The sequence below is a fragment of the Falco punctatus genome (assembly GCF_963210335.1).
Source record: "Falco punctatus genome assembly, chromosome: 20".
Classification (NCBI taxonomy): domain Eukaryota; kingdom Metazoa; phylum Chordata; class Aves; order Falconiformes; family Falconidae; genus Falco; species Falco punctatus.
Window position 1 is genome coordinate 3,872,171 of NC_137600.1, and position 17,621 is coordinate 3,889,791.

The following is a 17,621-nucleotide window of genomic DNA, read 5'->3' on the forward strand; positions in this document are numbered from 1 at the left end:
TGCTGCCGGTGCATCATTTCAACCGGACCCACACCAGGGACAGAGCCAGCAGCTCATGAGGTTGCACCTGGGAATTCTGCGCCCCAAAACTAAGGGGCTGTGATGGGCAAGAAGGCAGCGAGCCTGCGAGGGGCTCGCCGCCCTCCAACCCTCGTGCTGGAGAAACTAGAAACCCACAGCCGGAGAGCTGATATGTGTGTGTATATATATATATGTATAAAAAAAATAGATGTGTGTAGTTGTAGCGTTGATATTGATGGTTAAAAAACAAATACCAGGCTGGTCCTGCACGGTCCACGTGCAGCCCTACATTCTGCCCAGTCCGGCGGGTACCGTCTGCGGGGCGGGTGCTGCAGCCCTGGTCACATTGCAGACTTCATCTCCCATTCCTGCGGAGTGGCCAGGATGGGTGCTCAGCCATCGTCATGTCCCAGCACCATCTGTGGTACCCGGCTCACCTCACCTCTGCCCACCCCACGCAGCTCCCGGCCGGTACCTTTCTCTTCTGCAGCACATTTCCCTTCTCGATGATGACCGGGGTGGGAGATGGCTTCAGAGCGCTCCTCGCCGACGCGGTGCGCTTCAACAGCGGTGTAAGGAACGAGCCCTGCCGGAAAAAAGAAGCGGAGGAAGGGTGATGCCTGCCCTTCTGAATTCTTCATGCTCCCTGCACGCACCCCCGGTGTCCGTCCCTGGTGCCCCCCACCTCGGAGCCAGCCGAGCTGGCGGTGGCGGCGATGTGGCCCTTCAGCGACTTGCCGATGGCCAGCAGGTTCATCTCGGAGCCGGCTTTCAGCCTGCCCTTCATGCGGCAGGCTCTCTCCAGCTGCCCCACCTTCTCCTCCAGCTTGGGGAAGGCTTTCTTTCCTGCAAGGACAGCAGGAGCACTGCCAAGCCCAGGCATCCCTCTACCCTGCCGGCTGCTCAGGCAAGGGCCAGGCATCCCCCAGGATGGGGGCAGAGCCCCTCTGCACTCCTACCGATGAGGATATCCAGTCCATCCCGAGCCCCTTTCTTCTCAGGCAGCGTCAGGGTGCGCTGGGACCGGGAGAGATCCCTGCTCCGGACCTCGGGGCTCACCTTTGCCCGCTGTGGGCTGGCAGCCCTGTCCCGGAGAGCTGCCGCTGATGCTGGGGAGGAAGAGCAAAGGAAGGATGCTCGGGAAAAATCACAGCCCAACACTGTACTCGTGGCCTCCATCCCAGCACGTGGGGCACAGGGGGACCCCGCTGCTCCCCTGGAGGGAGCGTGCAGCCCCTGCTCACCAGCTTGCGAGGGCAGGGCGCTGCTGCAGGCACCGGTGATGGGCAGCGCAGACACAGGCCTCTTGCGCTGCCCTTGCACTGGTCGGTCCAAGCTCTGCTGCTGTGGAAGGAAGGCAAGGAGAAGCCCATGGGCAAGCAGACAGGGGGAACCTGTCACCCTGGCCCTGGGGCTCACGTGGTGGGGGGCCAAGGTGCATCAATGGAAATTACCAGCTGCTGCAGCCGCTCCATATTGGAGCCGAGGTGCTTGGGGGCCTCGGCTGGCGGGAGCTGCCCAAAGGGGTCATCCATGTAGGTGTTGGGGGTTGGGACACGGCGCAGCAGCAGCCCACTGCAAGCAGAAGGGATGTCTCATTACTGCCCATGACCCCCAGTGCAGCGGGAGGGCTGGGGCCGGCCATGCCCTGGCCACTGTCTCCTTACCCCGCAGCAGGGCAGCTGCTGGCATCACCCAGCTTGGGGGTCTCGGTGCGAGGGCTGTCACTGGCCAGCTCCCCTCCTCCCCTGGCCCGCAGGGTCTTCAGCCAAGCTTCCCTCTCCTCATCTGAACGGGTCTGGCATGGGGCAGAGGGTCCCAGGCTCAGCGGGTCCCCCCCAGCGTGGGATGCGGGGGGCATCGGGGTGCTGTCGTGGTCGCTCACCTGCAGCAGGGCGAGCTCCCGGCCCCGCTGGGCGATGCGGATGCGGAGGCGTTGGGGGGAGCCGGCGGCTGCCCCCAGGGACACCTCGCAGCCGTCCAGCCGCAGAGCGCAGACAGGGTGCTGGGTGCCACCGGCCTCGGGGAACATGCGTAGGGCTCCCTGCCGCACCGCGCACCACAGCCGCTGCCACCGCCCGCGCAACCGCACCGCCAGGAAACCTGTGGGCGCATCCCCCCATCAGCAGTGGCGCAGTGGGGGCAGGGACCCCTCCTCACCCGGTCCCCACGCACCGCACCTCCTTTAGCATCCTCTCCAGGCCGGGGGCTGCGGGCAGGGCTCTGCCGAGAGCGATCCTCCTCCTCCTCCTTGCTGAGCTGGGACCTGGCAGCCTGAGAATGGAGATCCAGAGAGCCCCGTCCCCTGCAGGTTTTAAGCCCCCTGCACCCTGACCCCCACCCCATGGTAATGCAACTCCCCCAGCATCACCCAACAGGGACAGCGGGATAGGGAGTTCTCTCCAGACCCTGGTAGCCCCTTTCCCGTGCCTGGGTTTCCCAGGGGAGGACAAGCGGCTCACCCTGCTGAGCCTCGAGGAGGGCAACGCTGGGATGCTGATGGCTGCCAGCCCGCTCGGGGCATCGCTGCTGACCTCTTCGATCACCTGCCAAGGAAGAGGGGAGCACTGCAGCCCCGGGCTCCCACTCCCCCATCTAACAGGGCTCCAGGCACCCCCCAGGATGGGAAAGGAGCTGGGGACAGACAGGGCCATCCCCAGCCACCTCAGGAGCACCCCAGCAGGGCTGTGCCTGTTTCTCCCTGCCCATCCCTCCCTCCTGCCCACGCAGAGCTCTGCCAGGCTGCAACACCTCCAAACCTTCCTCCAGTCCTCAGCCTGCTGCTGGCTCTGGAAGCCAATGACCAGCACCTCGCCCGCCGTCCCCATCACTTTCAGGGCGTGCGGCATCTTCTTGCCCCGCTTGGCTTTGTAGGTGACGCGGCAGCCCCGCAGGTCCAGCTCCAGTACCGGCTGCAGGTCGGCGGCACACCTGAAGCACTGTGGAGGCACGGTGGGGTCAGCAGAGCTCAGGGACCCTCTCCCACCCTCCATCCATCCTCCTCCGGCCGCTCACCAGCAGCACGTGCTCCCGGACAATGAAGAGCTGCTTTGCCCACTGCCCCAGCCAGCGTTTCCTCCAGAGGAAGCCGCAGAGCTGCGCCTCTGGGAGGCCGGAGGGCTCGGCGTGGGGGCTGCCCCCCGGCAGCCGGTGAAGGTAGTGGGCACGGTCTGTTATGCCATCCTCATCCTCCCCGTACGACTCGTAGTGGCTGCTGTCAGTGTCGGCACCGCCTGAGAGCCGGGGTGGCATCAGGGTGCTGGGTTGCAGATGGGTGCTGGGGAGGGGGATGTGGTGGGGTGCTCACCAGAGCCAGTGCATCTGCCGGGGCCGAGGGGTTCGGCGTCTTCATAGGAGTCGTCGGCTGGTGGGGGTGGGGAGACACCCGGCACCTTGCTCTGGGGAGAGGAAGGGTGCTCGGAAGGTGCTGCCCCCCGGGTTGAACTTGGCAGGTCCCTGAGGGACTGCTGGGGGGCTCTGCCTGGAGTGGGCATGTGGCACGGGACCCCCCCCAGCCTGTCCAGACCCCTGTGTGAGCCAGGCTGCAGTGCCAGGCTGCGCACCGGCTGCCCCTCTCCCATCCCGTGTGCTGCTGCCCAAGCCCCCCACCCCTCCGCTGCCCACCCTTACCCCTCCATGCGGGCTCAGGGTGCTGGCCGGGCGGCACTCACAGGTTCTCCCTCCCGTTGCATCCACTGTCCTGGTTCCTGGGGGGGGAAGCAGGACTGGCAGCAGTGTGCCGGATTGGCAAGGAGCCGGGCATCCCTGGCCACGCACGACGAGCCGCCAGCGGGGATGGGGTGCGGGGAGCCACCAGCGGGGATGGGGTGCGGGGAGCCACCAGCAGGGATGGGGTGGGGGTCAGAGCGTGCGACTCACCCGGGCTGGCCCGGCCCTGTGGGGTCCCCGGGGAAGGCGAGAGGCAGCGCATGATCATGTACTCTGCATCCTCTGCTGCGGGGGGAGCGCCCAGTCACAGCCCCGCTCCTGGCCCCATCCCTGCTGCCCACCCGGCACTCACCGGGGGTCCCCCGTGTCCCCCCACCCACAGACCCACGCTCACATGGGGGAGTCTGCAGCCGGGAGAGGAGATCAGCCACTGATTTCTTCTTGGCTCGAGCTGCCGTGCTGAGGCTTTCCCTGTCCAGGATGAGCAGGAAGGACCGCAGGTCCGACAGCAGCTTGTCCAGGTCTGTAGAGGACAGGGACATGCCATGAGACCCCACCAGAGGAGGGTCCGAGCAGGGATGCCCACCCCCTGCCCACCGCACTGGGCAGGGCTGGCAGGGGCTCCCCGATGCCGAGCAGACGTGGGGGTTACGTGCCCTGTGCCTCCGGCTGCGCCCCCGCTCCCGGCACCTGCCCCGGCTCTGCACAATCCCGCTATTGATGGGCCCGGGGGGACGGGGGAGGATGAGGAGGGGGGACGGGGACCTGTGCCGCTGAAGGCTCCTCTGTGTGTGCTCACAGAGCGGGTTTGTTCCCGGCTGGGCAAGGGGAGCCATGGCTGGGGGCTGCGCCGGGCAGCCCAACGTGCCACTCCTCTGTGCCACGGAGGAGGAGGAGGAGGCATGGCACATGGAAGCAGCGGATGAAGGCTGCTCTGGGCACGCCAGAAATGCTGAGCATTCACCCTCTGCCCGCTCTGAGGGCAGGCAGCAGGGTCAGGGCTCAACGCCAGCCAGGGACCCCGGCCCTGCCATGCCGGGAAGGAGGGATGGAGCGGGACAAGGAGCTGCTTTGTGCCTCCTTGCCCTGGCCGGGGAGGACGGGCGTCCTGCACCCTGTGCAGTGGGACGGGACAGCACTGCCTTCACCCCACGCCCCCCTGAGGTGGGGGAGGCCTGGAGGGCTACAGGCATGGGGAGAGGGTCCCTCCAGCCCTGCATGCTGGCGACCCCATCAGCTCTGGGTCCATGCAAGTGCTTCCCAGGCTGGAGGAGCATGGGGCAGAGCAGGATGACACACCCCCCCCGCCCGGCCCCTTGCCCTGCTCCCGCAGAGCCCCCTCCCCCTGGGCTCCTCCAGCTGCCACCGTGAGAGCAGGAAGATGCCCTCCAACCACCGCCCCCCCCCCGGGTTGCTGCCCACCACCCCCCAGCTCCTTCCTGCCGTGCATCTGGAAGTGGTTTGCATCGCTGGCTGCTCTGGGCTCTGCTCCCTGCTCCCAGCTGGGATAAAATGTTGCAGACCCACTGTGGAAACCCACTGCCTCCTGGCGCAGGGCCACGCCGGCTCCCCCCACACCACACCACTGCTCCCAGCCTCCCTCCTCACTGCCCCCCTGCCATTCCCCAACTGGAAGAGGGACAATCCCAGTGAAGCCACAGCCGGCTGGGATGCTGCCCCAGCGACCCCCCGCAATGCCCCTGGTGACCCCAGCATCCCCAAGCCCTGCCACATCCCTGCATCCCGCAGTGCTCCGGGCTGGTGGGGGGTGTGATGCACCCCCAAAGACAGCAGCAGCCCCCAGGGGAGAAGACGGCAGGCAGGGGGAAGGAGCCCACCGGTCCAACGTGTGTTACTGGGGCCATGGGAGAAGCCCCTGCGGAGGTGCTGGCACGGGGGAGAGCACTGTCCCCCTCTCTGGTGTCCCCAGCTGGGGAGCACACACCCCTGCCCGGGAGGAGAGGAAACATCTGGCAGGGCAGCGAGGCTGAGCAATGCCGGAGCTGGGCCCAAACATCTGGATTTCCCTGGAAACTGAGGACGGGAAGGAGGGGACCAGCTCCTTGGGGGACTGGTGGGGGGTGCTGGGGCAGGGGCTGGCTGAAGGGACCCTGTGGGCAGAGTATGACCGCGGAGGGGGACGAGGACTGTCCCCCGTGCCCGGTGTGCCTGGCTCTTCCTCTCCCTCCCTTTCTCCTCTCCTCCGCCCAGGCTGAATTCCTCGGCAATGACATCTCTGTCCACTCGCTCCCTCGGCCCCCGCCGCAGCCTCCCCCCATGCCCTCCCCCCAGCTAGCCCCCCCAGCCCCGGTGCCCTCGGTGGGGCAGGGGAGCTGTGCCCGGCCGTGCCCGCAGCCCGGTGCGGAGCAGGCAGGGGCTGCCCTCGCCGGTGAGGCCACGCCAGCTGCCCACTGCCAGGGCCAAGGGAAGGCTGCCCAGATGAAAAACAGCTGCCTCGGTCTCCAGGGCGGGAGGAAAACGCCCCCCAAACACACAACCAGCTCCTAGCAAAGCGCCATGCTCCTGCGGGATGCGGCCCAGCCGATGGCATCCTCACCCTCCAAGGAGGAAGAGGAGGGAGAGGCTGCCCAAGCGATGCCATGGGAGCGCATGGTCCCGGCTGATGCCACCACTCGGATTCGGGGCTGGCACCTCTGTCCCACCTGCATTTTTCTCCATGCAACGAGGGGCAAGAGGTGCCCGGGCTCAGCCCTGCTGCCTGTGGGGTGCAGGGGGGGTGCATCGGCTGGGGGCACCCCAAGGCCCCCCTCCGGCACTGGGGGCGGCTCTCGCCCAGCCTGGGATGACTCAGAGGAGACTGGAGGCCGCCCCGAGCCCGGAGCTGCTCCTGGCCGCAGCGTGACCCGTCATGCGGGGAGGCTCCGGGCCACGGCCCAAGGGCGGAGGCGCTCCCCCCACAGCCGCTGCACCCCCAAATTACCCCCGGACGGGTGCTGGCAGGAGCCCTGCCACCCTGCGCCCTGCCACGGCACCATGCATCAGCACCCCACTGCGTTCAGGGGTACCCAGGCACCCCTGCCCTAGCACCCCGAGCCCCCCCACCCACACTTTCCCCGCTGCACCCCTTCCCTCCCCAGCACCCATCCCGCAGCCCCACCGCCCCAGCCCCCCTCTCTCCCCCTTGCCGCACGCTCCCCTCCTTCCCGCGCACCCCCTTTTCCTTTCCGCACCCCCGGGGGCACCCTCACACCATGTGTCCCCTCTTCCAACCCTTGGCAGGCTTGCACCCCCCCCTCCCACCGCCTCGCACCCCTTTGCACCCCCCGTACCTCTCTGCCGGGCCATGGTGCGGGCGCGCTCACATCGCGGCGGGACCGGGACCGGGACCGGGACCGGGACCGGGACCGGGACCAGCACCGGGACCGGGGCAGCGCTGGCCCGGCTCGGCTCGGCTCGGCTCGGCTCGCACACGCCCTGCGGGCCCCCAGCACAGCCCGGTCGGGGCGGGGGGGAGGCGGGGAAGGGCTCCACATCCTCCTCGGAGCACCATCGCCATCTGCAGGGACCTGGGGGCTGCGGGGAGGGGCGGGGGGGGGGGGGGGAGGGGGTGGGGGGTGATGCTGGCGGGGAAAGCAAAGCAGCAGAGCCGGGCTGGATAAAGCCATTTCACCTTTAATTGTAAGCAAAAAATCACTCTCACGCGGATTCTCCGACACCAGCAAATCAAATAAACTCTAACAAAACAGAGAAAGTGAATCACTGTAGTCCAGTCAGAAAACAACCCATATTTATATATATATTTATAGATATGTCGTTCGTAGAGTAGCAGTGAAAGGCAAGTATGGGCCAGTGGTTTCCCGATAAATTACATTCTTTACATCCCAACAAGGTCTAGCGGCTGGAAAAGTGGCTGGAAACAGAAACCGGGGAGCGTGGGGGGCCGGGGGTGCAGGGGCAGAGGGGTCCTGCCCAAAATGCGTGCCCAAAGAGGGGACGGGAGAGGTGGGAGAAGGGAAGGGGCTGCCTGGTGCCGAGCCCTGCCTGCACGGCCGCGGGGGGCCAGGCAGCGCTGCCCAGACCCCCAGGGCCGCGGTGCCCTGGTTCATCACCCCTTTGCTCTGCTGCATCCCCCTTCTGCAGTTAGAAATGCAGCAGGAGCTGCCCCCAGCTCCCACCGCCCCCCCCGCCCCTCCCGGCCCATGCTCTGCCACCGCCTGCCCCATCCCGCAGTGCTCCGTCTCGCCAGCATCCCAGCCCTGCCCGCCGCCAGCCCGGTGCCAGGCAGGTTTTGGCAGTGTACGTGTCCTTACGGCGCAGGAGGGACCCGGGGGGGTGTTAAAAGGGGGGCTGAAGGGGGGCAAGGTGGGATGCCTTTGCCTGGAGCACATCAGTCTGGCAGTGAGTCGGCCCCCGGGCTCTTCCCAAATGTCAGGGTGAAGGCGTGGGGGGCAGAGGGGCACCCCGGGGGGCAGAGGGGCACCGCAGGTGAGGGGGACAGGGGCAGCTGACCCCCAGGGAAGAGGGAAGCCCCCCCCCGCTGCCCATGCACCGGAGCTGGCATGCTCCTGGCCGGCCAAAAGCAGAGCCAGGCACTGCCCCTGCCAGCATGCCATGGGGGAGAGGGGGGGGCACTAAGCACAGAGACCCCCCCACACCTCCCCTCCTGGCTGAACCGTGCCTGCTCCAGGGCAGGGTCCTCCCCAAGCCCCATCACCCCGGGTGGCGGAGGCAGGTTCCAGCCCTCCAGCCCTTTTCCCGCAGGAGGAGTGAGGTGGGGAGGGAAGAGCCGGGGTGGGGGTGGAGGGGGTGGGCTGGGGGAGAGGGGAGGGGGGGGATCCTAGTAAAAACCGGCTGAGAGCCCTAAAGCGGTTACACGGCGCGACACGGGGTGGGCTCAGAAGAGGAAGGCTTTCTTCTTCAGCTCGTTGCGCTTCCAGAGGGCCAGCTTGCTGAACTCCTCGGGGGGCATCTCAAAGACCCGCAGGAAATCCTCGGGGGAGAGGTGCCGCTGCAGGGGGTGGGGGTGGGAAAGGAGGGTGATGGGGTGCCGGGTTCCCCCCTCCGCACCCCCCCACCCAACCCCGGTTCAGCCCCTACCTCCAGCCTGGTCCTGTCCACGCCGGGCGGCAGCTTCACACGGCCCCGGTTCGTCACCATCAGCATTTCGTAGGGGTAGATCTGCAAGGCGGGAGGGGGGGGAGGCTGTGAGACCCCCTCCACAGCCCCCTCCCAGCCTTGCCCAAGCCCCAGGCCCCTCTCACCTTTTGCTCCAGCATGCTGGGCAGGGAATTGCCTCTGTCCATGCGCCCACGCTGGCCATTCTGAGGGGAAAAAGCCTGACATCAGCCACGACCCCCACCTCCCCAAAGGGCCGCCCTCTCCCACTCGAGCTGAAGCCAAGGTGATGGGCTCCAGCCTGGGGACCAGCACACCCACCCTCCCCACCTGGACCCATCACAGAGGGGGCTCCGGTGTCTGTCCGTGTCCCCCCCCCACCCCGGCATACATCACCCTCTCACTGGGTCTCCGCGCTGGCAGCCAGACGAGCGCTTACCTGGAGGCCTGGAAAAGAGAGGGGAGCAGAACTCAGCCCTGGGGACCCCCTGCTCTGTGTCCATCCGTGTCCCGCCCCCCGTCCCCCGTCCCCCCCCCCCCCAATACTCCCCAAGGTGATGACAAGCCCCGGAGAGGTGGTTTCCCAGCCTCCGCTGAGCCCAGGCTTGCCCCAGCATCCCCCATCCCTAGGGACACCCCCACGTCCCCTGGGACATCCCCACGTCCCCCAGGACACCCCCGCATCCCCCATCCCCAGGGTGACCCCCACGCCATGGGCTGATGCTCACCCGGACTGCCCTTCTCACTGCCTGCCGAGCTGAACTCTGCCGACTGCAGCTGCAAGGGGACAGGGGACAGCATCAGAGCGGTGCCACCCCCAGACCCCATCTGAGGCCGTGTGGCAGCAGGGGGGTGGCTGCCTGCCCACTCACCCGGGTGAGGGTGCTCCTGCCAGAGGCGGGCAGCGAGGAGCTCTTGTAGCTCCCCATGTGCAGGGCTACAAAAGAGAGACACGGTCAGAAGCGCAGGCAGGGCTGGCAGAGGTGCAGGCAGACAGAGCCACCAGGTGGGGAAGGAATGGGATGGGATGCAGGAAGAGCATCCCACATACATGTGTGGAAGGGTGTCCGGTCTGGCAGCGAGCGTGTTTTTCTCCGGATGGGGAGAGATTTCTCCATCTCCTCCTTTAGGATCAGCTTCCCGAGGTTGGAGGTGACCTAGGGGTGATGGGGCACGGGTGGGGGTCACAGAGTCAGCACATCCCCAGCCCCTCACAGGGTCCTGCCTGCCTGCTCTCCCCCTCACCTTGCTCAGCTCCTGCCTCTGGAGCTCCCGCAGGTTCTTCATCTCCTCCGTCAGGTCCTCCTCCTCTTCCTCCCCTCTCTTAGAGGCCATCCGCTTCCTCCACTCCGTCTCTGGGGGGAAAGAGGGGACATTATATCCATCTCCATCACTCCCACGGGGTCTTGGGGAGGGGAATAACCCCCCTGGTGCAGCCCACCCCCTTGCCTGCCCCTGTTTCCCACCTACCCACGACAGCCAGAGAGGGGGGGCACGGCCAGTAGTCGGTCTCGATCTTGGCGGGCTGGTTGGGGTCTGGGGGCTGCGCCGCTGGGAACTTGGAGGATTCGATAATCAAGTCCTCTATGAGATGCTTCCCGTGGTGGGCGCTGGAATGGTGCTCTGTGGGATACCGGGGGGTGAGAGAGCGTTCTGGGGTGCCCTGTCCCGTGGGACAGACACCCCCCTCACCTTTCTGCCTGTAGATTGGAGGCTTCTTGTATATGTTGAGCTCTGTCGTGTCGGTCTCTGCAAGGAAAAAGAAGGTTGGGAGCTGGGAATAGGCAGCTCACAGCCCTGGAAATGGGCTCACCCAGACGCCCTGCCCAGACCCCCATGGTGGGGCTGGGGGGGGCTGTGCTGCGGCTCAGGGTCAGGCAGTGCTGGAGGAGTCACGGTGCCGGGGGAGCTTACCAGGTCGGTGGAAGTGCTGCACGCTGCTGCGAGCTGAGCTGCTGCCCTGGCGAGAGGTGGGCTGCGGGGTGCTGCCGGGGGTCCGGCTCTCCAGCCACTCCCGGATGACCTGCAGGCAAGCGGGGCCGGTGAGCAGCAAGACCCCAACAACTTGGCATCACCCCCTCCTCCTCGGAGCCCCTGCACACATCCCAAGTGGTGCCGGTACTCACCTCTGGAGATGGAGGAGGAGAGATGGATTTGGGAGACAGGGAACGCTGCAGAAGGCAAGAAGCAATTTATTCCAGCAACGCCACACCTGCCCTCTGGGACCCCTCTGTCTGGGGGGGCTTCTCCTCCACTGCCCCCCCCCAAAAAAAAAACACCCGGGGGATGCAGTCAGCCCCGGCGTGCCCTCACCTCTCGGCTCCGGGGTAGCTCCACATGCTCCATGAGCGAGTAGGTGAAATGGGGCTCGTAGATCATCAAGTCAGGGCGCTCGATGTCCAGGATCGCTTTGTCCTTGGGGATGGCGGCCAGGTCCTTGTAGCCCAGAACCTCATTGTCCATTTTGGCCTGGAAGGAAGGAAGGAAAAACACCTTCAGTTTTGGGTGCAGAAAGGGAACATTGGGAAACAGGGCTTTCCCAGGGCCGGCATCCTCCGTGGCCGCACCAGGGTGATGGAGAGGGCTCGGGGAGGTGACCCCATGGATGGAGGGATGTGGTGGGGAGATGTGAGTGGCCTCTCACCACAATGCTGGACGGCGATCCGGGGACGCTGGAACCGCGGGAGGAACAGACGCTCCCAGGGGAGGTCAGTGGTTGCTGGAAGGAAAAGAAGAGATTTTAGTAAACCTCATCCTTGGCATGGCCAGCCCAGGAAGGGGCTCGGGGTCATGGTCGGGACCCCGGGGCACGGCAGGGGGGCCCGGGGACCCGCCTGTGCCCCATGGACCTCAGTGCAGCGAGGCACAACGTCCTGGGGGCTGGGGTATTTCTGGATGGGTGCTGGGGTCTCCTTTGCTCCAGGGTTGTGGTTCAGGGCAGGGGACAGCTGGGAGGTGACAGTGGCTTGGCCAGGACACGTTGCCACTAGATGGTGCTGCCAGGCTGGGCTGGGAGGAGGAGGAGGATGAGGATGAAGGCAGGGCCCTGCTGGCAGCATCCCAGGGTGACTCTGCCTATGTCCTTGGCCACCAGCCCCTGCCCTTGACCACCAGCCCCTGTGTGCCTTCCCTAGGTGCAGGGCTACCCCCTGCCTGAATGATCCCCGCACCCTGCCCACGGCCCCCAGCACCCTGCCCACGGCCCCCAGCACCCTGCCCACGGCCCCCCTTACCTTCTGCAGTCTTTCCATTCAGCTGTGGGCTGGAGGGGCTGTGTCAGTCACAGGGTCCTGCATGGGGAGAGCGGGGGTTTTGGGGCACCACCAGGGTGGGTATGGGAGCACCCCAAGGTGCCCGAGGGCAGCGGGGCTGGGCAGAGCCCAGCTCCCCATCACCCTCCTGCCCACGGGGCTGAGCCCAGCAGCCCCCCATGCACCGGACCCTAACGGGACAGGAGGCTGGCATGGCCCCGCCGTTAAATATTGATGGGCTGGCAGCAGGACAGGCTTGCCAGGGGATGCCACCGTCCCTGGGGTGGCTGAACAGCTCCAGGTCTGCCTCGGGTCACGGGAGAGGCGCTGGGGCGTGCCGGACCCCCACTCACCGCTGCCTCTGTGGCTCCACATCCCTCTGGGCACTAACGCCGGGCTGGGGCTCGGGTGCTGCCTCTGCAATGGAGATGAGCGAGGTGACAGCGGCTTGTAGGATGACAACGGTGCGAAGATCGGCCTGGTTCTCCCCCTGTCCCTGCACGGCCCCGGTGCCCGCAGCACCCTGCCCGGCTGCGTGCCGCCTCTGCCCGTGCCGGCTGCTGGCCCCGCTGCCCGGCGGCTGCTGACGAGCGCTGGCAAGCGGAGCAGAGGTAATGAAGCCCTTTGTCCACCGGCAGCCAGCGGCCTCGAGAAGGCTCCAGCAGCAGCGGGACAAGCGTGCTGTGCTCAGCCCCTGCCCCACAGCCCCCGGGCCTGAGCCCTCCCTGTGCTTTAAACCCACAATGCCACACACAAAGGGGAAAATTCCCCATTCTCCTCAAAACTTCTCCTTTCAGAGGGAAGGGCATGAGGAAAACCTCGTACAATCCAGGCAACAACAGCAACAGCAACGTGGAGCCTTCCAGGCTTAAAGCACCCCCCACCCCCCGCTCTCCAGCAGCCTGTGCAGGGCTGGGGAGACGTCACTGCCTCTGGGGACCCCCAGCCCCACTGTCCCCAAGTTTCACAGCTCTCAGCACTGATGCGGAGCCCATCCCTGTGGGATGCAGAGATGGAGAAGGACCAGATCTGACAAAGCCCGAAGCATCCTCCAGCTGCCAGCAGCCAGCCCGGCACGAGGTACCACCCTTGGCTCACCCCTTGGAGGGTCGATCTGGGACGAGGAGGCTCCGCTGGAGGCTCAGGGCTTGAGCTGCTCCATGCAGGCATCATCCCTCCTTTGAGACCACCCTGCCGCCAATAACCCCCAGCTTTGGCACTTGGGGGGTGGCCAACCTGCTCCCTCCCAGCCCTCCTGAGGGTCTGCAGGACTGGGTGCTGGCAGGATGGGCACCCTGGGCTCAGCACCGAGCGCGGTACAAGGCGGCATTGTCCGGGCGAGTGGCGGCCGCCCCACAAACCCATGAGCTCACACTTTCCAGCAGCAGAGCCAGGGCAGCCCCCCGCCTCCGGCTCGCACCCCATGGCGCCGGGGGGCATGGGTGGGCCGGGGGCAGGCGGTGGGGACACGGTGGCGGTGGCAGCGAGCAGATGGATGAGATAGCAAATAGCGGGAGGCAGAGGAAGCGGCAGAGGCTGGCGGGAGGGGGGGTGCGGGGACGGGTGGATGCGGATGCTGGCGGGGAAGGAAAAACAAGCCCGAGCCAGGGGTGCGGAGAGACGCCGTGACGGAGCCAAAGGGCTGGCGAGGGGTGCCGGGGCTGCACAACCAGCTCGGGTACTGTGCCCCCACCAGTCCCCTCGACACAGGGACACTTATCAGACGCAGACAGGGAGCCACCGCCCCGATGGCAGCCTCTCTCCCCATGGCAACCTCCAATCTCCCCAGCAGGTCCCCCACATGCTCCCTTGCTCACCCAGATAAGACCGGCCCGGCACGTGTTTGGGATTTTCCTGGCCAGGAGGGCGAGGGGGAGCAGGGCGAGGGGGGGTAACGCCATGCCCCCCTCCCGGGGTGATGTTGCGGGTACTCACGGCGCTTCACCGGAGCGGGGAGAGAAAGGCGCTGAGCAGGGATTTACGGGAAGAGGAAGAGTGATGGAGGGAGGGATGGACGGACAGACAGACCGACCACGTGCTGACGGGGGCTCGCAGGGCTGCAGGGGTGTTGCCCCCCCCCCCCGTGTAGCACATCCCAGGGGGGCTGTGGGGAGGGCTGCTGCTGCAGCGGGAAGAGGCCAGTTCCCTCCTCCCCACCCCGAGGAAATCCGGATTTGACATTTCGCAGCCGCCAAAGCCATCAGCACCCGGCACCTGGGCCAGGGGCCAGGCTGCATGAGCCCCCTCGCCGCGGGGAGGAGGGGGGGAGCTGGGCAGGGAACCCCCAGCCTTCCTCCCCTCTCCCTCCTCCTCCTCCTCACTGCCTGCCTTGTCCTTGCCATCGTGCTGGGCACGGGCCCCCTGCTGCTCCCGGAGCTGCCCCGGCTCCCCGCCAGCAGCAGGGGGGGGCACACACGGCAGGGTCACAAGTTCCCCGAGCAGACGGTTCCCGCCAGCCCTGGGAACAGCATCCAGTGCTTCCCAGCCCAGCCCTGGCCTCCTCCTCCTCCCACTGCAAACCCCAAACAAACACAGCACAGGAGAGGCACCGAGCATCCTCCTCGCCTTGCCGGGGGAAACCGAGGCACCGCCACACACGGGGCCCCACTGGCAACTCGATCGCAGCGGGGCCGAGCTGGCGGGGAGCACGTGGGTCCCCAACCTGCGTCTCACAGGTGTCCGGTTCCTTCTTTGTCCTGTTTTTCGCCCTTTCCCTCTGCGCCAGAGCATCACCCAGCAGAGGGGAGCAACCTTTTGGCTATTGACAGCCCATTGCTTCCGTGCCATTGCACCCTGCCCAGCACGGCTCCACCAAGGGACACCTCGGTGGCCTTAAAAGCCACCAGCTGCCAGCGCCTGGCCCCTGGGATTTTTCCATCCCTTGGGGCAGAGGATGCACCCTGCCCATCTCCCTTCCCACGGACACAGGACTGCTCTGTGCCTCAGTTTCCCTGGCTGGGGAAGGATAGCAGCATTCTGTCCGCCCCATCCGGGAGTGGATGGAGATGAAGGGGCGTTCCCAGCCCCTCCGGCTGCTGGGGTCCCCCATCCACCCCAGCTACTCTCCTGGCCCCCAGCCCTGCCAAGAGGCTCTGAGCCCCCCAGTAAGTGCAGAGTGAGGATGCATGGCACTTGCCCTAAAGCTCCTGGGTGGGGAGGGGTCCATCCCTGGCCCCCCTGCATCGATGGCCACACCGCAGCCTGCTTCGGGCAGTGGTTCACGTGGTACATAATCTGGGATTAAAATGGGATTAGCCTGCTCATCCCGCACGCGGAGGGGCCGGGAGGGACCTGCCGGGGGTGTGTGCGGAAGCCACGTCCCTCCAGGGCTCCCAACATGGGTCTGGTGATGTCCCCAGCCCCCGAGGAGCCCCCAGCCCCAGGCACTGCCCCGCGGGATGCCCTGCACCGAACACCCTGGGGTAGTGGGTCCCCATGTGCCCCGATGCTGTGCGTGGGGCCACCGCAGCGAGGCACCCACCTGGCAGGACGCTGGGCAGTGGGACGTGGCCGGGGGCTTGCTGGGGCCGAGGTGGCAGCTGGTGGCCCAGGTCTTCCTGGGAGAGACTGGGCTTAGCCCTGCCTGACCACCGGCCATGCACGCCCACGGCCAGGAGCTGCCCCCCCAGGAGGTGGGTCCATCCATGACCAAGAACTGGGGGGCCAGGCTTTGTACCCCCCTTTCCACACCCCAAGCTAGCCCCCCCGATGCTCTATGGCAGTGGAGGGGTGGGAGTTTGGCCCCTCAGTGCCTTGCCAGTGGGGCTAGATGAGGACAGAAGGAGGGGGGGCTCTCCAAAATCCTATGCCCATGGCCAGACCCTGACCACGTGGCCCCACCACACCACACAGGGAGCATCACCCCCCTTCACAGTCTGCACCCGGGGGGCGTGCGATGGAGGTGTCCTGTGTCCCGCCCCCCCAGCAACAACGCTGAGACCCCACAAACTCACTCCACAAGTGGGGCTAGGAACGGCTGGGCTGCACGGATCTCCTGCCTTGGGCTACCATGACAATGTCCCCAGGGAAGGGGGACAGGGGATGTCCATGCCCTGCCGGCAGCAGCCGAGCCCTGCTGGGGGGGTGTGCCGGGGGGGCTGTGTGGGGTGAAGTGGGGTGCTGGGAGCACTGTGCTGCTGCAGAGGGGATGTGGGTGGGAGCCACGCGGGGGGTGGGGGTGGGGGGGAGTACCCCCGTTAGCGATAGAGCCCATGTCCCCACGTCCCCACCTTGGGTCACCGCCCTTCCTGTCCCCGCGGCCCCCCAGCAAGGGCAGCTGGCTTTGCAGTGCCAAGCATGGGGAGAGGGCACGGCCATAGCCCCCACGGAAAATGAAGGACAAGATGTGGGGCTGTCCCCAGCCCCCCCACCCCACCCCCCACCCCCAGGAATGGGAGCTACACAGAGCCAGGGGAGGGGGAGCTGCAGCACCGAAAGACAACGGGAAAGCAAAGGGCGGCCGATGCCAACCCCGATGAACCGGCCCACCCAGACCCCCCCAAGCTGCGTGGCCCCCCACCCACAGCCACCTCCCTCCCCGGTCCCCACCGAGCCACCACGGCCACTCACCTAGGGATGGGGACACCGCATACCTCCAGCCTTGGGGAGCTGGCAGGCAGGGGGGGGGATACCCCTGGCCTCCTCTGCTTGCCTGGCTACCAAATGACCTCGTGGGCTGGCGGGCCAGCTGCCCTGGCTGCGGCCGAGCCACCGCGGGCGCGCTGCGGCGCGCATCCGAGAGCGTGACAGCCGGGCGTGGGAGCCTATCTCCCAGCCCCAGCACCCTGGCTGTGCCGCCCGCCGCACCGATAACCCATGCTGGGTGCTGGGTAGGGTGTGCGTGGGTGGGTGGGTGGGTGTGCGCGGGTGGGTGCGTGGGGAGGTGGGGAGGTGGGTGGGTGCCGCTCGCCTCTCCCCACCTCTGCTGCTGGCTCAGTCCCTTTCCGAACAAGAGGAGAATTAGCCGGCATCATGACGAAGCAGTATTCGCTCCCGCCGGCTGCTCGCTCCCGCTCCTACCGCTTCCCCAGCACAAAGAGGGAGGAAAACATAAATAAACCCGGCCTGCCCGGCTACCAGAAATATCCTGGCCGGTGCTGAGGGTCCCCAGTACCCCCTCCTCCAGCCTCCCGCTGCAAACGGGGGATGCAGGTGGGGATGGCATCCCTTGCTCCCCCTCCCCAGCTGGGGTTTTGGCACCTCCGAGCCCCACGGTGCTGAGCAGGGGTGCTGAGCACCCCATGGTGTGTAGGCTGGGCTGTGGTACAGTGGGTGGTGGGTGAGGATGGCACCTCCTGTCCAGCTCAACCCCAGTCTGGGTTTGGGGGTGCTCTGAGGGTGGCACCCACTTCTTGCTACCGTGGGAGGGGAGACAGCAGAGATTTCCAGCTCCGGGGCCAAAGGACCCCAGTGAAGCCCTGGGGGTTGTTGAGCATCTGCTAAAAATTTAAGCCGTGACCCCTGGAGACGCTGCCCTGCGCCTGGGCGCTGCCAGGGAGAGCTGCTGCCCCTCACATCCCAAGCCCCCCAGGTCCCCCGGGGGCCATGGTCCAGCCCCAGCCCTTGGGCAGAGCCAGCGGGGCTGGATGGGTGCCCAGGGCTGGG

At 66.7% G+C, this 17,621-nt stretch overlaps 3 protein-coding genes across 10 annotated transcripts; all 3 read right to left on the reverse strand.

Moving 5' to 3' along the window:
• Positions 1-274: 274 nt before the first annotated feature.
• LOC308055784 (actin filament-associated protein 1-like 2) lies at positions 275-7,228 on the reverse strand. Of its 8 annotated transcripts, XM_080370224.1 has the most exons (17): positions 6,981-7,157; positions 6,248-6,409; positions 4,085-4,213; positions 3,901-3,975; positions 3,652-3,746; positions 3,329-3,419; positions 3,037-3,254; positions 2,781-2,960; positions 2,484-2,567; positions 2,202-2,295; positions 1,907-2,124; positions 1,689-1,819; positions 1,476-1,596; positions 1,266-1,365; positions 981-1,130; positions 707-867; positions 440-607 (listed from the first exon to the last, which is right to left on the reverse strand). In XM_080370224.1, the coding sequence occupies exons 1-17, from the start codon at positions 6,994-6,996 to the stop codon at positions 455-457; spliced, it is 2,178 nt and encodes a 725-aa protein (XP_080226350.1). In that variant the 5' UTR covers positions 6,997-7,157; the 3' UTR covers positions 440-454. The 8 variants fall into 8 exon arrangements, 7 of the variants coding, with proteins under 7 accessions (XP_080226348.1, XP_080226350.1, XP_080226351.1 ...); XM_080370222.1 differs by lacking the exon at positions 6,981-7,157 and adding an exon at positions 275-389 and having other exon boundaries at positions 497-607; positions 4,085-6,757; XM_080370225.1 differs by lacking the exon at positions 6,248-6,409 and having other exon boundaries at positions 6,981-7,228.
• A 75-nt stretch (positions 7,229-7,303) lies between these two features.
• Positions 7,304-9,181, reverse strand: LOC308055792 (dematin-like). The gene is made up of 4 exons (XM_080370253.1): positions 9,163-9,181; positions 8,913-8,972; positions 8,749-8,829; positions 7,304-8,659 (listed from the first exon to the last, which is right to left on the reverse strand). The coding sequence occupies exons 2-4, from the start codon at positions 8,952-8,954 to the stop codon at positions 8,546-8,548; spliced, it is 237 nt and encodes a 78-aa protein (XP_080226379.1). The 5' UTR covers positions 8,955-8,972; positions 9,163-9,181; the 3' UTR covers positions 7,304-8,545.
• Positions 9,152-16,850, reverse strand: LOC308055786 (dematin-like). The gene is made up of 13 exons (XM_080370233.1): positions 16,587-16,850; positions 12,371-12,434; positions 12,000-12,056; positions 11,411-11,485; positions 11,080-11,235; positions 10,893-10,937; positions 10,681-10,789; positions 10,237-10,515; positions 10,012-10,121; positions 9,818-9,923; positions 9,639-9,703; positions 9,495-9,543; positions 9,152-9,213 (listed from the first exon to the last, which is right to left on the reverse strand). Exons 3-13 carry the CDS (start codon positions 12,015-12,017, stop codon positions 9,167-9,169), a joined length of 1,059 nt encoding a protein of 352 aa, XP_080226359.1. The 5' UTR covers positions 12,018-12,056; positions 12,371-12,434; positions 16,587-16,850; the 3' UTR covers positions 9,152-9,166.
• Between the last annotated feature and the right edge of the window lie 771 nt (positions 16,851-17,621).